The sequence below is a fragment of the Centropristis striata genome, chromosome 1 (assembly GCF_030273125.1).
Source record: "Centropristis striata isolate RG_2023a ecotype Rhode Island chromosome 1, C.striata_1.0, whole genome shotgun sequence".
Lineage (NCBI taxonomy): Eukaryota > Metazoa > Chordata > Actinopteri > Perciformes > Serranidae > Centropristis > Centropristis striata.
Window position 1 is genome coordinate 31,038,191 of NC_081517.1, and position 17,460 is coordinate 31,055,650.

A 17,460-nucleotide genomic window follows, 5' to 3' on the forward strand; every position below is an offset into this window, starting at 1 on the left:
ACACATCAAGCTGCATTTTGGGTCGAAGGAATTCAGTGTGTTGAATACAGTAAATGACTCGTGGCTGACAGATTGTCTCAGCAGCAGAAGTTTCCTGTTTGAGATTCAGACAGAAGTGTGTTTTGAAGTAATTCAAATCAATTGATCTGTAAAAGTCCCCTCACAAGAAAGGCACGGCTACTGCTTTAAAGTTTTTTCTGCTGAAAATGCATCTATTTCCCTTTCTACACTGACGGATCAACATGTATTCAAAGGTGAAAAACAGGATGTGAAATGGACTGGATATATTGTGTTACTCTTCCTGCGAGCAGCTGTAACTGGAGAAACAAAACTGTGGAAGACCAGAAATATGGAGGAGAAATCAAAAATAGTTCACCTTTGACCTCTTAACATGAGCACCACCATCTGAAACATAAAATCAATTAGCTTATGTCATATTCAACTTATATAATAGGAAAAAAAACACTTTGTCATGAAGTTTATGTCTTCACCCGTCCCTTCACACTTCTCTCCTCGTATTTTTTCTTTGGAAATATCTTCATATTAAATAGCTGATCAAGCATAAGCGTGATCTATAACATGTTGGAGGATCTGATTCTTTGTTCGAGCATGTTTTATTTTAAAGGGTAACTTTAGTATTTTTCAACCCGACCCTATTTCTATGTTTTTGTGACTAATGGGAACAACAATTTTTGGAAATTGGTCCAGTACAGAGAGAGTGCTACTGCCAGCAGCAGTGCAACAGGCTGCAATATAGTCCTTCAGGTAACTGTGCACCATTGATGTACATCCACTAACAGTGCATGTTTTTGTCACTGATAGTCTCTGATTTTTATTATAAATGTTGGACAACATTATGGAGAGATAGAGAAGTCTTGTCTTGAAACCTCACAAGGTGATGTGATGCTGGAAGACAACAGTTGAATGAGGAGTGCTGGGAAGAGTTGTATGTTGGAGTACAGAAAGTGTAGCTTAGTTTTATCTAAACGTTTTTGAATAAAAATAATGGTGTGTGTGTGCATTTCTGAACTAATGGATGCTAACACTCCAGTCCATACACTGCACCTTGCAGACCATTGAGTCTGCAGTGACTATTTTGACTCCAATGACTTCTGCCAGCCAAAAAAGAAAGAAAAACTTGTGCTAAAGCACATTTTCCTAATCTCCAAGAATAAAGAGAACAACTGCAGACAGAGCAGAGGTAGTTATTGTAAAGTTATTGTGTTGACATGGCATCAGTTTCCACCAAAGCATGGCAGGACAGCGACAAAAAGCCAGGAATAGTTGCAAAATATCAACTAATTCATGATGGCTACATTCTAATTGCTTGGGGCAATTCATCTATATAGATACAAAAGTGGACACATTTTAAATATTGTTGTCACTTTTAGTTACTTAGAAACAAAAATCATGGGCCAGGTCAAAAAACACAAAGTTCCTCTTTAATAAGGACATTCTTTGGCTATTTTAGTGTTGTTGCCTCTGACACAGGGGCATAAAACACACGAGTGAAGACACTCACAGACATTCAAAGACACAGACATACATACAAGTACAGGTGCAAACGTAACTGTTTTGTTTGTACAGTAGAGGCCCAGTGGGACAGTGCTATCTTTGGGGATTGTTGTTCATTAATAATTGTTAGAGAGCAGGAATTGGGCATTTGTGCTGTTTTGGGATAATACTCAGGGGGTTTTCTTTGTCTGTTAACCTCAACCCTGTTGTTGTTATAGTTCCATTGTTCTCCTCTCTGTTTTAGGTAAACCTACCTTTTTTATTAAAACATTCTGGAGCTAAGAAGAGGATAAAGGTCGAGGTAGGGAGTCATTTTAACGTCTCACCTGACCTTCTCGTCCTGTGGCTTTCACAAACACACCACCTCCTCTGGTTGACCTTATCATTTGAAAAATGATTAGGTGCAGCTATGAACCCTCAGGAAGAGCCAAAGGGTGGGGAAGAGAGTCCACAGTCCTGTTTGACAGCCCCTCTCTGTTTCCCACCTTTGCTGTGACTGTGTGTCTTTCAGTGGGTGGGGGGAGTGTGTGTCCATCAGGGGTGGTGTGTATGCCGAGACTGGTGAGGAGGTCCTGAAGGCGTGTGACGGTGCTCGCCAGCTCTTTCTTCTCCTGCTCCAGTGCGGAAACGTGCTCCTTCAACTGGCCCTCGGACTGAGCCAACACCTCCACTCGGCTCTCCAGGCTGCAGACTCGAGCGTGTGACACCTGAGGGAGAGAGTGATGGTTGAAATGAGAGTAGAAGAGAAGATAACTTGTAAGGCTGTACAGGGCTTTTTTTTAATTTGAAGCCTTTATGAACATTTTTGAATGAAGCTTCAAATGTCTGTTGTCTACCATTAATTCAACAGTGCAAAAATATAAATGTATATATTAATATAAGAGAGTGTATAAGGCAGAGGCATGGGGTTGGATGACTTCAGAATTTTAATAAATAATTCTACAATATTATTCTGTAAATGTTTCACAGGGGAGGCTGTGTTAGATTGTCTTTTCTACATTGTTTTAAAATAATTTTGCAAAAAACTTGACCCTGGGACCCAAAGGACTTGGTGGCCTTTGTGGCCATACTTACACAGTGCTTACAAATTTAAGCGGAACAGTTTAAACATCTTTAAACTGCAAACATCTTTATTTAGCAAAAAACTTTTTGAGTTTTAACTTTTTGAGTTTATAATGCTCTGGAGTTTTTGGAAATGTTTGGATCACAATTGTCAGAAACAATCCTACCCAGTCATCACTACAATATAATTCTACCAATTGCAACATACTAATAGTATTAGTGTAGTCTAATCTTCATCTGCAGCTGTGCAGAAATACCCTGTTTAAACAGAATGAATATTAATGAAAAAAAAAGGTAGACAGCATTCAAATGTTGATTTATAATTCAAATGTCAATGTGATGAATGAAGCTTTGAAGTGGCCTTATAACTTGTGTTCGTCTGTGTGTGTGTGTACCTGCAGCTCCTCAAGCAGATCGAGATTCTGCTGCCGGAGGCTCTGATTGGTCCTCTCCAGCTGTGCGGCTCGCTGCTGCTGGTTGAGGGTCGGGGGCGTGTCCAGCAGCTCATCCTGCAGGACATGATACTCCACCTCGTAGGCCTGAAGTTGCTTGGACATGTCCATCTGACAAACCTAATGAGCACAATGTGCAGCAACAATGTAAAATAATACAGACATTCATAATTAATTAAGAAAAAAATGAAAAATGTGCATGGTATTGTAAGCACTCATAATTCGTAAGTGCACATGTGCTAAGACAACACCCTCCGGTCGTTCGAGTCAACAATGAACTTCACCTCAGTTCAGAAACTGTTTTTTTTTACCCCAATAAAATCTCCACAAATGTGTAGCTGGATTACTTATTTAACACCTCACATTTTGAGAATGTTTGAAAATATTTATAAATCTAACTTTTGGCAGCCCTTCATAAAGTACCCTGAAGCTGAAAGTAACACTCTATATTTTTTTTAAATAATGTGAACAAGATATGACAGAGTAAGGTTATCTACACTCTCTGATACCCTTTTCTACCATTTTCCCGCCTCATTTACAATGCAATGCTGTTATTACTTCTCCTGTTTTCATTTATTGATTTATTGTGTGGATCCTTGTATACAAATCCTTTGGGTTTACAAATCAAGTGAGCAAAACTGAGTCACTGTTTTCGATATTACCCTAATAAAAGAAAGCCAAGGTGTTTAAAACAGGCAGGTAGTAATAATATTAAGATAGCAAGATAAGCATTTTTCTTTGTTTCCTCTTCCAAATGAGTTTGTCTCACCCGTTTGTTTAAAACTTGTCTGTTTGCCTTTCTTGCCTGGTCCCACTTTGTTATAGCAATGTCACCTTGCACTCAGCAATGCAATGCAACTTTGTGAGTGCAATGATATCATTACTGATATATACAGGAGCATATGATATACAGGGGCTGCAAAAGAAGCTATACAGTAATGAAAAACAAACATGTACACAAGACGTATTTTATTGATCATGTCAATAATAACATATTAATCCCTCAAATGTTCAAATTGTTGCCCCCGGCATTTACACACCACTATTATAATACTGGTAATACTGGAATAATCCTTATATCTACTTTTGCAGCCCCCTGTATATATCTGAATGATGGCGAAACTATTAAACTGTCCCTTGAAGTGTTTCCTTTTCATTACACGAATTTTGCTGAAAAAACAATGGAGACATGTTTTGCATATTCGGCTCCAAACTTCCTGTAAGTACACTCCCTTTTTTTTTGTTTCTGAAACTGTGAGTCACACCAAAGTTAACATATAGACAACCTGACTTGGATAAGTGGCACTTGAGGGAAAGTACAGGCAAGCTTGAGCATGACTCAATACCTTTTTGCTATCATGCAAATTATATGTCAAATGCATACTTTCTAAACTATAGAGTACCTTGATAACATCTCTCTGCATGTCTTTGACTCATCATATGTCAGCTCCTCCCATCTCAAGACTTCTTATACTACTGCAAACATTAATGGTATATGTTCTGTCTTGACATCAGTTTACAAGAGAATGACTCATAAACACAATTTTACACAAGGATGTCTTATAATGACTGTTTGGTTATTGGGGTCATATAACATGTGTTACTGATGTTATTGACACACGTTAGTTTTCCTGTTCAAGTTTGTTTTGTAACCACAAATACTGACGCATGAGGTGAAGGTTAAATTACTTTAGTGACACTCCACCCATCAGCTGCCCTCATCACTGGGTGTAGTCCACACTGATAGCATCTGTCACTCAAGCAGAACATCTTACGCATTTTTTGTTGTTGTCATAAAGCAATTAAATTGTCTCTTTATCACCAGCATGAGTTGTAAAATTTTTATATTCTGGTGAAAGACATCTAGATTCTTGAGCACATTTAGTTACATGTATTTACACTGGGGCTGTTTAAATAAGCCATGTGGCTTATATATATCTTGAGGCTTTTAGACAGTGGAAAATATGCAAATCCATTCTTCCAAAATAGGGAGGTAGAAATCGCTGCTGTTTGTGATGTTTAGGTAAATAATGAGTCTGGTCATATGCTATATTTCATGAAAGATGCTGTCAAGTTATACTAGAGGGATATAGCAGGGACTAAAAGTCAAGATAATTCAGTCTATACCGCCTAATATTGAGAGGAAATTGTGGCTTTGGTATTTTCATGGGATTTTGTTTCAGTATGAAAAATGTAAATGTTATAGCAGACTTATTCTTTACGGCTCTTGCTTTCCCAGAATAATACAAATTTTACTATAATTCCCCATAATGACAATAAAAAAGATCATGTCCATATAAACTTTGTTTTGTATTCCAGTTAGGCAGTCCAGTAATAAAAGTTACATATTACTGACTTCTTATTCTAACCTGATTGATGGTTTTCTCCATTTGCACCAGGCCCAGGTTGGGCAGTGTGGTCTTGATGAAGTCCACAATGGACTCCAGGCTCTCATGCTGCAGGATCAGAGGCTTGTGGCTCCCCAGCAGGCTCAGGGCCACCTTAAAGATGACCTCTGACCCCTGCAGGAACAACATATCTAAGAGAGGACAAAGTGGAGTCAAAAGGTTAGGGAAGAAGAAAGAGAAATTACTGGCAAAGGGAAAAGCCCTAACGTGACAGCATTTTGTTAAATAACGCAACAATAAAAATGAATAATACCTGATGCATTGTGTGTTGATTGGTGACTTAAAGGGATTTTTAAATGATAGATGTTTTGACGTCAAGAAAAAGGTGTAAGCAAACAGAAATATAGGCCAGAGACGGAGTAGGTTTGTGTGTGTGTGTTTGTGTGCATGCTTTGAATGTATCAGGGTGGGGTAAGGGTGAGGCAGGATTGCATGAGATCATACAACAGATTAAGGAATGGGAGCGGAGTTGTGGAGCCCCACATACTGTATGATATCAAAGACTTTACCGTGCTATGATGATGCACTCTCACTGTAACACACACATGCACGCACACACGCACATGTGCACACAGCGTTATGCTCAGATGAACACGAGGAGCCAGAGAGTCTGGTTCAGTGAGTGAGCACCGTGTAAGAAATTAGGCATGAAAACAACAGTAAGGAAGGAATGAGGGAGAGAAAGGCAAATACATGAAAGAAAATAGACATATACCGAGGGGCTGTGGGTGTGATGGTATTTACACAAATGATACAAGGTCCCTTCAGAAGTGTACCTGACAAACAAAGACTTTATCTCAAATATGTCTGTGTGTATGTGACTCACCTTTGGAGACTCTATTCCAAAGAATATCATAAAAACATTGATTTATACTTTGGTAAAGTATTTTGCCACTCCCATCTTTTATTCCACACTGCCAAATTTATATTATTCCTTAGAATCTAGATAAATTAATGAATGGGCCTGTGGGGCATTGACAAAGGGGACAAAAATGTCAGTGACACACGTACCACCCAGTAAGAAAGCAAAAATAACCACAAAGAGACATAAACAGCTACAAAAAGAAACAAATCAACTATAAGGAGACCCAAAGTGACACAAAATAATTATTACTACAAAGTGACACAAAACAACTAGAAGAGATGCAGATACACAGAGAGACTCACAGCAATCATGAAAAGGGGCAAAACAACAAAAAAGAAGCTCAAAATGACCACATCGACAAACAAAAACACCCATTCTCAATGGCCACAAAGAGACACACAACAACAATGAAAAGAGGCTAAACAAGTATAAATTCTTTGTCTTGCTTCCATGTAGGAGAGGTGGGGGGGCTTTTGGATGTCTGTGCCCAGGGGCTTATTGTCTCATAATCCATCCAAGCATGTATGGAGTTTGCTTTCTACACCTTTTCTTTCCTCCTGTTTTGCCAAGTTCTTTAATCATAGTTTCCTTATTTTCATCCAGGTCCACCACTCACCCCCCTTCCAACACTGGGTTGAATTTCTAATTAGAAAAGTGGACTGGGGAGTTGAGACAAACCCCCCCCCCCCGAACATCCTGCATCTGTCCTACATCTATTCTGCCAAGCTTTTCTCAGGAAGAAGAAACAGAGTGGTGACCAAGTAAAATAAGTGTGTAGTCTATGAGGGCAGATACATACGCAACTTTCAAAGCTTACCAAAGACTCTGGCCACAAAGCCGAGCGGGAAGTGCGAGGCGAAGGCGGTGAGAAACCAGGGCGTGGCGTATAAGCTGGGTCCGATCTCCTGCTGCTCCAGGTGGCTGTAAAGATCCCTGTGGTAGTCATGGAGCAGCCGTGACAACTGGTACATCTGAATCTGACATGAACAACATACCAGAGATTGTTTTTGTTGGTCTGACTGGGAGCATATGGTTAGATTATGTGCAGATGTTTTTTTTAACATTTTATGCATGGTAATAAAGTTGGATTTGTAGCACATTAAGTGGTTATGAGGCCTTTTAGTGTAGACGAGGCTGGAGATGCACCTGCTCAAAAATGTCTGTGCTACAGTGGCTTTTTACGAGCGTGAACAAGTCAACTACAAAGCAAGAGAGAAAAAAGAAACTTCTCATAGTTGCTTAATATCAGCACACATTCTTAATACTTACATTTTAGTTTTTAGTTTTTTTACCAGGCCCAATACCTTCAAATTCAAGAACCAATAAAAACACTCATGTACACCTCTTCATATTTAAGACAGCGGTATTTAAGTGGATTGCAATCCGAAACTGCAGAGGCGCTAAATTCCATGTGATGTTGCTTTAAGTGAAAAAAAATATAAAAAATAACCCATAAAATTCTATTCTTGCACACAATACATCAACTTCCAATGTCCCAGGTCTTTTTATGTATAATTTCATGATTGATTTTCCTCTCAAATTTACACTCTTTCCAGGATTTCAAGGACCTGTGGGAACTATGCATCACAAAGTGACTGAAATAATGTTAACACAATAACTGCCAGGTGAATAAATCAAACATGATACAACCTAATAATGTACTGTACACGTATGTCTAGTGTTGCAGTTGATCTATCAAAGCATGAAATCTGATGGTAATTCAAAACCTAGTAGAGTAGAGTATAAATTCAGTAAATTTTAATTTAAGCCAGATATTACTTTGTTAAAACATAAGAATGTAGCCTGATCACTGTAATCCTGTAAACAGAAAGGAGGGATGAGACATATCTAATTTCATATACAGTATATATAATATGAGATAAATAGACTGATGGTGTAAAGGAGTTGGGGACAGTGATGGATTCTGTAAATTTGTGTTATACATGTAGGACAAAGAGACTCTTTGTGTGTGTGTGTGTGTGTGGGTGCATTTTACCTGCAGGATAATCATGTCAGGCCTGTACTGTTTGCGGAGCCCAACGTCATACATAAGAAATTTGAGCATGTTGAAGGCATCCTCCTCCCCCATGTGTAACAGCAGCACTCCTGCAATGAAGGACAGGCCCTGGCAGTAACCCACCTGCAATGACAACAATAACAAACTTGACGTCTACACAGACATGGAAGGGGGAAAAAAGCTTAAGCCTAAAAGACAGTTGGCAGTTCTATTCAGCCCATCATGAAGGGAGGCGGAGAGAGTTACAAAAAAGAAAGTGAAAGAAAGAATACTAGAAGAAGAGAATTAAACAATACCTCAGGGTCCAGCAGCGAGTAGGCTTTCAGTAAATTATACAGAGACAGCTGTCCTGCCCCCAGCTGTGCTTGGAAATATGGATGAGTGGGGAAAGTGCGACCTGGGAGAAAAAAAAAAAAAGAGCGTGATGTTATCTATATTGTAAAAACATCTGCAGTGTTTATGTTTAGTAAGAAAAATGCTACGACAGACAAAGTATCTATCTGATGTCGCGATCAATCTGTTAAAACACTTTTAATAGATCTGATTTATTTGATTTTGCCTGACATACTCCTGGAAAGAATTTGAGAGAACTATTCTAAAGAAACCTCTGAGTGTGTGTGTGTTTGAAAGAAGCCAAAGCTTGCCTAAGGATGCTAGACTTCACACTTTGCTGTTGCATTATAAGCAGCTCAGCGCACAAGCATGTGCCGACCCATACTGAGTATACGTGCTTACAGATATGTTCATGAAAACACCCAGCTTTAAGCGGAGACCGCACACCCTCCTTCAGAAGCTTAACATGTGGTGGTGGATGGGACATGTTCTTTTCAAACATGACAACATAATGACCTGGGATCTGTAAAAAAATAACATTCTTCATGAGTTCGCTCTGGTAATTGGCAGGTGTGCAGGTTTTGGCACAGAGGACTTCTTGACTTACAGTGTGTGAAAGTGAGGCTTTGGAGAAGACAATGATGATCTGTGTGAGTTTGCATGTGCTGAATGTGCTGTGGGTGCTTCATGTTTGTGAACATAATGCCACGACTCCCTCCCCTGCCTGGAGCAAAGCAAATGTGTCTGAACGTAAGGTGTGGGAGCGCTGAACTTTACGAGTCGAAATTCTTAACCTTCTTGCTAATGCCTAACTTATGTTGACATGTTTAAACGCAGTTACATGTGGAGGTGAAATAGACGGCCTGGAGTTGTTGTGCAATTTCTACCTGCAAATCTCTTTGCTGCTGTATTATAATTAACAGTGTGTGCTTTCATCCTACAGCACATAACACCTTTGTATTTTACATTACACGTTAGAAAACTGTCACTGTGTTTGCTGTAACCTCCGTCCCCGCCCTATTTGATGTGGAGTGAATAACATGATGAAAAACACAGGGTCAACAGCTAAAACAGGGGAGGTAGTGCAACAGGGATGGATGTGTCGGTAGATGTGTCTATATACTGTATGCATGTGGGTGTTATGTGGGTGGGGTGGAGGTGCTTTTTGTGTATGTGGGTTTTTTTGGGTGGGAGGTGTTGGGTACATTTGAGGGTAAAAGCGTTTGAGACATTGTGATGTACTCCATGCAGGGGTTCTGCAGAGTTCACCAAATCAAATTGGTGCTTTTTTTTTCTTTCGAGAAGGCTATTTAATTCCTCTCTTTGATGATCATAGGACAGAAACCCAGCACAGTACAGTCCATATAAAGGTACTATAATCTTAACTGATTGTACTGTGATGATGTGTTCAAATCATAGACTGTAACCCAAACTGATATTTATGAATATTCAGGCATCTCTCTCCCTCAACGGCTGTATGGGCTTATAATAGAGGATTCTGATAACATAAAAAATCAAATTAGTTTGAACAAATTCTTATTTACTGAATTCATTTGAGCTTGATTTTGGAAAATATGCCAGCCCTTTAGTTCCCATTCAACTGTACTTGTAAAATCAATCTGTGCATCACTGATAAATCAGAGTTGTGACTATTTAAACATGCAATGAAAACCATTAGCACTTCCGCAAACCTGCTCCCCGGTGTTGGTGTGGGGGAGTTGGTAGTGCCTTTTAAATCACGCTGTTGGGTAAGTGGTCCAACAATTTCTAGCAATGGACCCAGATATAAAATGTACATTTTCTCCCAACAGTCTCCAACCAGATACAAAAACAGTTCAACCATCCAACCCTTTTAAAGACGTATTAAGACCTTTAGATAAAATGTGCATGTCTGTAAAATCGGTGTGGGTGATTACATTTTTGTGCAAAAGGTATATTGTACATTCAGTTGTGTTTCAGTGCTTTCAGCAAAATAGCTTTAAAAATACATGTAAGTGAAGATGAATATTTCCTCTGTGTCTGAATTACCCAGGTCTATAAGGATGGCGTGCTGCTGCGAGGTGAGCTGTTTCAGCAGCTCTTTGTACGGAGTGTCATTGGCGGGGGGTCGGGACGGGACCGTCTGCCTGAGCAGATACTGTTCAGACAGAAATTTCCAGATCTCGCCTCGATGTTGCCTTGGGACACCTGCAAGAGATTACAAGAGAGGGAGGAAAATTAGGATGGGTCTGGGTGGGGTAGTGCATAGGTGGAATGCTGTACCTGACAGATATTCAGGTGCAGATGGTGTCAAAGAGTGATTCCTACCAGTAGTATGCAAATTTTCTGACATCAGGACCTGAAAATCTGGTGAATTTCAGGAGGCTGAGACTACTCAGAAGAGTCTTACCTTGTCAGTAAAAATACCTCATGTCAGTGCAGTAATTAGTTTGACTGAGTGACAGACAGAGAGGAGCTTGTTAGCAAAGGACACAGTTCTCTACAGTATTCTCCCTTGAGCATGGGGATTCATTATTGACCTTAGAAACAATGTTTGCAAATATGTTAATGCAATAGTTAAATAAGTGGAGACTGAATTTAGAAAATTTACCAAAAACATTTTGATGCATATCACATAACTTTAATTGTCATATTGATATTTGATGCATCACAAAATTATTAATTTGTGCACTTCTTAGATAGTTAGTTATTTATTATTTTTATTAGGTGTTTGTATAGATTTAACGACTAAGATATAATGTGTTTATTAAACTAAAGAACCTGAAGATAACCATCAAACTCAGCACGTAAAGATCACAAGAGGAGGATTTTTTAACCATACACTGTATAAAATTGTAAATATATTGTTTTGTGGAACAGTTTTGAGGACTCCAATTTGACATTACAGCAGTCACAATCTTGGTTTTATGAAGGCCATTTTGGAGCCCATATTTGGTTGACAGGGTGAATCGGACTAAGAAACCAAACTTTGAACACTGACTTTTGCTGGTTTGCTTCTGGCTCTGCTTTGCTTAGTCGCAGCTATCAAGGTTAGCTTCCGTAATTTGAGATAAACTAAAAACAAGTTCACAACTATTTAAATGTACACAGTGCCATGGATATGCATTGCCTCGCCTTGATCCTGATTGACAGGTTCTTGTGGTTGCGGTTTGTCAATCACAAGGTAGCCCCACCCTTCACTATATCATGGGTTATTATACTCTGAAGGGGACCAGAACCTTCAAAATGAACAACTTTGCAGCTTTACTCCTTTGTAACCACTGTTTTAATGCGATGTCATCACCATGTGTCATATTCCAGCTCTTACGGCTACTTCAGTTCTAAGGCTGCTATTCAATGGCCAGTCGCATTTCTGTGTGCACGTGTGTTCTGGTCTTCAGATCTCCTGTTTGAAAATTGTCCCATTCTCTGTGCAGAACATGCTAATACGAGAAAACAGACAGAAAAGAATGCCTTTACAATGAGAGAAAGACACTGGAGGTAAAGCTTCGAAGGGAAATACACACTGACTTTACTGTGGCACAAACATTGAATTAAAAACACTTCATGGAAATTATGCCCCTTTCTTTTGCTGTATTTGGGTAAAGGGCACAGGCTGATGATAATGACAAAAGTTACAATACATATGTTCAGTTTAGAGCTTTATATGCAAAGCTTTGGTCAATATTTGCCAATACCTGCCAATACATTTCCATGAAGCATTGATAGATTTATCTGGGAAGCCAAATATGTACCTTGTGCAACAGCAGCATGTATGGTCTCTGTGTCAAATTTGACCTTTGCCCTCGCAGGAGTCCCCATCATCTTCTCCCAGACTAGAGTGACATCCTTCAGACATGGAGTGATTTCCTCGTAGTCCAGCTTCAGACGTTTGTTCTTCAGATCGCTCTCTGAGGCTACAAACATCAATAAACAGACAGGCAAGTCAATAATGTGAGAAAACTTTGTCTCTGTGGTTTGTTTGGTGTGTGTGTGTGTGTGTGTGTGTGTGTGTGTGTGCGTGCGGAGCTGAGGTGTTATCACTGTAGCTGGAAACACCTGACCTGGTTTTAGTTTTATTAATGCACTTTCGTACATGACTGATAAAACAGGACTACATTTTTACACTGGTTGTACTGGTGCACCTGTTTCATTTAGGAGAACCAGCACATAATTGAGGTTTACATTTTTCACCATGCCCCTTGGATCTCCAATAACCTAGCTTTTTTGTAATTCCCAAACACATTTCTAATGTCTTAACATATTATGTATAAAATAATAAACAGAAATAAAGATGCAGATAAATGTTTGTTTTTTTTGGCCATGCCAAACTTCACTTTTAGGTAAAGAGGATTTTAAACAGGCCATTTCAGTCACTTTGACTGAATTTATGCTCACTGGATTTTTTTTAGATGGTAATCAATCAAAATAAGCATGTCACATACTCTGAAAAAAGAAAAACTTAATGTTTTTTTGGAGGTTTGGAAAGAGTTGGAGGCAAACGACTGGAGTCAGAAGGGAATGTGTAAGAAATAACTGCCTGGTTAAACACCATGTTTAACTTTGCTGTTGTTTTATCAAACCTGCAATTACTGTCTTTTCTTTAGGGCAGTGGCAACATATTGTGAGCACAGCATTGACACCTTTGATGTATGGAACTTGTTAGCAAACAGTTTCCTGTTTACACACACATCTGTCACAGAGTAACTCCAGCATTTATCTGGAGTCGTTTCTAGTCAGCTGGTGAATGTTGGTCCAACATTTAGAGACGCACTGATCGATCGGACATTACCAGCAACTGGACGATTGATTAGTTTTACATGCCGATATTTTGCAAGACTTACACAAATGCCACATGATGGTTTTGTGCACGTAGTGGACAGTAAAATGTTGTCAATTGTAGTTCTTAAAAAAAAGAAGATTCAAATTGTGAAGTCAGACATAAAAAAAATTGGTATTAGCCAAGAAAATTGGTGCATCTCTACCCCCTCTTCTTGCTCCTTTTTTGGTCTCCATCAATTCCTAAGGACAATATCTTGCTCTTTAGCCACGAAATGCTCAACTATGTTCAGCAGCTAATTGCTCACTTTGTCTGTCTGCAGTTTGAGGTTGAGAGGGTATCCCATTTGTTTATATTAGATCCAAACAAGTTGTTATTTGGAAGTTTGCACATGACCCACAGACAGACAGACAGTAAATCAAGGAATATTACAGAGACTGGGGGGGGGGTTATCATTATCATAATGCATTGCCTTGTTGTGTTAGAATAAGATGGTTTTTGTCTTTGCAAAATCAAATTTATGACTTTCAGATAACACAACCTATAAACTCAACAGAAAGACAAAAACCGTGAATTCCGTTGCAACATGTTGACACCAGTGATCAAAGAAGGTGAGGGCACACCCAGCGCCCCTCATCTGTTCCTCTCTTTCTGACAACACCCTTCCTCTCTTCCCTCCCTAATCTCTTAACCCACAGCCCTTCTCTTTTTCTCTTTCTCTCCTTTCTGCCTAGACTCTACTATTTCTTCTCATCAAATCCCACATTTGTCTCGTCTGTCAACCACACTCTCCCTCCTTTCCCTTGTGGACTTCCACACCCTTTCCGCTCATGTGTGGTGTCCACCCAGTGACCAGCTGCAACTTGGCAGAGCTAGGGAGAGTGACATCATCACAATGGGACAGGAAAGAGACAGAAGTCCATTTCCTGTTCCAACCTATGCTGACCCCTACCAGGAAATGGAGGGAAAATTAGGGTGTGTAGTCAATAGGGGGGGTGCATGAATTTGCATCAGCAACATTTTGCAAAAAGTAAACTGGGGCAATTATAACAACAGCTTTAATTAACACATTGAGATTATGTAAATCTTGTTCTTTAAAAATGTTAAGTGTTTTGCATGGAACCCACACTAGTATTAAAGATTAAAACATATCAAAAAACTTGGCAAAAACTGACAAATTATGAAAATCTCCAGAGGCCTAAAACTTTTTATGAAATGCTGTATATCATCGCCTCAGCAATTACAGGCAGAGAGCAAGAGTGACCTGGAAAGTGCAGTCGGGATTAAAGCAAAACTCGGACAGAGCAGATAGCTGACACACCCAGAGTAAGAATAGATGCTGCTGGAGAGGCCGTGGCCCTGCTGCGTGTCTTATCAGCTTCAGGGAGCAGGCAGAGTCTGGTCCATCAGGACTAACTCACTGGCAGCAGTCCAGCCAGCGCTCATTCTCTCCACCCTCCACCCTCTCTCCATTTCTCTCCCATTCTGCTGCCGGAACACTCCGCCCATGATAGCACACAACAAGATAGGATACCCCACCCTGGAGCTGACAAAGATGCACACACACACACACACACACACACACACACACGCGCCACACACACACACACACACACACACACACACACACACACTTTTGCAGCTGACCCATAAAACAGGCAGCAGAGTGAGAGATAAACAGAAAAAAAAAGAGGACAGGGAGTTGAACTCCACCCAGACAAATAACGGACAGAAAGGTGGAGCGCACCCAGCGGGAGGATTAAAACACAATTAAACTACAGAAGTCCAAGATGTGTATGTGGTGTGTATAGGAGTGCAGTGTGAGTGTGTGTGTGTGTGTGTGAGGTTGCTGCCCGGACTTGTTTTCTTTCATCAATATTGACCCCAATTCTCTCTGTCTACACCTTGTTATGCAGGCAATGATTTCTATCTGTGTGATGGATGAAGTGTGCGCGTGTGTGCGTGCATGTGTGTTTGTGTGTGTGTGTGTGTGTGTGTGTGTGTGTGTGTGTGTGAGAATTAATGGTTTGTATACAGTGCAGGTAGTTAGGGGTGTGGCGCATAGCTAAGTGTATGTTGACATGTGCCAACTGGGTCAGGAAAGAGGTGGAGCACTTGGCACACCCTTAAATATGCCTACCAGCACATACACACACACGCACTTGGTTATCTAACCTGTGTGTGCACATCTGGAGGAGCATGTTGCCAGAGATGGCTTAAGGAATGACCCGTTTATCCTGCTAATTAGCTTCTAAAGAAACCAACTCATCATGTATCACAAGTGAGTGATGCCAACATGGTTTCATGAAGCAAAACCTGGCTGGCTGCTGCTGTTCTTGTTATCATGCAGATAAACAATCCAACGTTGCAGGACCAGAGTATAAGAATATTTGAATTTTTTCAAGGACCGTTAACAATTATAGAGGGGAAGAATTATTCTATGTTTATGTGTGCACAAACATTGCTGCATTTACATAGAATTGAACCATTGTAGACGGCAAACCAGATGTAATTTAAGTGGACGAGAGAAGCACCTTTAGCTAGAGAGAAAAACGGCAACAGTAATTGTAGATGGCCATACCACCCAAGGTTAAAATGTTTAATTTTTTTGTCGATAGAATTTATATCTGGAAGTTACGTAGCTCCCTCACACAAAAAAAACATGGGTGATCTGGCTTAATAATGTCATAATATATTATTTAAAGAATAACATAATTAATAACATAACATGAAAGATAATTAATGACTTAATTCAATATAATAATTTCATTCTTTGTAAATATTACAAGATCACCATAGCAACATATCGTCATGCTTGTTGTTATTGCCTTCCTGCCATTTTGTCTGACTGTTTGTTTGTTTTTCCCATGCCGCCCAGAAAGTTTTGTCCATCTGCCACCTGCCTCATTCCATGTGAATCCAGCATATAATAGGATCTTTTGTTTATGAACATGTGAATCAACTACAAAAAAATGCTCAGCGGGCTCCTGTTTGTGTGTTTCCATCCCCTTCATCCACCCGAATCTCACCCTGAAGTTTCTGGTTTTCCATCTCCATCCTCTGCAGCAGGATCTGCTGCATGATGGCCTTCCTCCAGAGCTCCCTCAGCTCCTCTTTGCTCCTTTTCGTCCGTTCCTCAGGCACAGCTCTAATGGTCAAATCCCCACTTCCTCCGACTCCCACCTGGCCCACGCACACTCGACCCCCGTCTAGACAGGAATCCCCCCGCTCTGTAAAACACATCAGATTATGTTACATTAGGTTAGAGCAGATTACGTTACATTAAAGCAGCAGGATACAGCAGAGAAATAACAACAGAGATAACACAATATAACAGTGTTATATTATAAAAACAAGATCTTTTAATCATAATATTTATAAGCAAGTTGTGTGAACATAGCAAAAAAATCACAATATATGAAAAACTTTTGATCTGAGGGAGACTTTTGTTTTATTTGAACTCCAATGGACCCACAGTTTAAAATTTGAGATTCCTCGGACACTCATGCAAAATAAAACGAAAAATGCTAAACATAGATAGATTTGACACAGTCGAGTGCAACGCACACACAGTGAAAAAAAAATTGTGTTTGTGTGACTCCACCCCAAAGTACAGGGTGGATCCCAAACCTCAAAATACCCGGTGTTGTTTAGAGGAAGGACATAACAATCCAGATAGCACTTCTCTTTCAGTTTGTAGGAACATCACGATTCAGTCCGATCACACCCACAAACACACAAGTCTTAGCTTGGCTTAGGTATGTCAGTGCGATACTTATCTAACTAAAGACCCTTCTTGGGAAAATTAGAAATAGGTAATCAGGTCATCATTTCAATGGACAGACCACAAAGACAACTACTGTCAACTACATACTATACAATGCTTCAACACATCAAACACACACACACATGTGATGACAATGGTGCTCTTTGTGTCAGGTGAGGTTAACATTCATGTATGCCTTTGTGTCTGTGTCAGGGAGACTTTCCAGGACGTGCTGTAACCAGCAGAGTCACTGTACAAACAAATGGCTCTTAAGTTTTAAGAG

The 17,460-nt window shown here is 39.9% G+C and overlaps 1 protein-coding gene across 1 annotated transcript in view; it reads right to left on the reverse strand.

Moving 5' to 3' along the window:
• Positions 1-924: 924 nt before the first annotated feature.
• Positions 925-17,460, reverse strand: part of tbc1d1 (TBC1 (tre-2/USP6, BUB2, cdc16) domain family, member 1) — a 51,926-nt gene continuing 35,390 nt past the window's right edge. The window contains exons 15-23 of the mRNA XM_059338141.1: positions 16,441-16,641; positions 12,387-12,548; positions 10,681-10,839; positions 8,616-8,716; positions 8,299-8,442; positions 7,120-7,279; positions 5,399-5,568; positions 2,973-3,149; positions 925-2,222 (exon numbers count right to left, since the gene is read on the reverse strand). Of these exons, the coding sequence (XP_059194124.1) occupies positions 1,923-2,222; positions 2,973-3,149; positions 5,399-5,568; positions 7,120-7,279; positions 8,299-8,442; positions 8,616-8,716; positions 10,681-10,839; positions 12,387-12,548; positions 16,441-16,641 (1,574 nt within the window). The 3' untranslated portion in view covers positions 925-1,922. The remainder of the gene's footprint in view (positions 2,223-2,972; positions 3,150-5,398; positions 5,569-7,119; positions 7,280-8,298; positions 8,443-8,615; positions 8,717-10,680; positions 10,840-12,386; positions 12,549-16,440; positions 16,642-17,460) is intronic.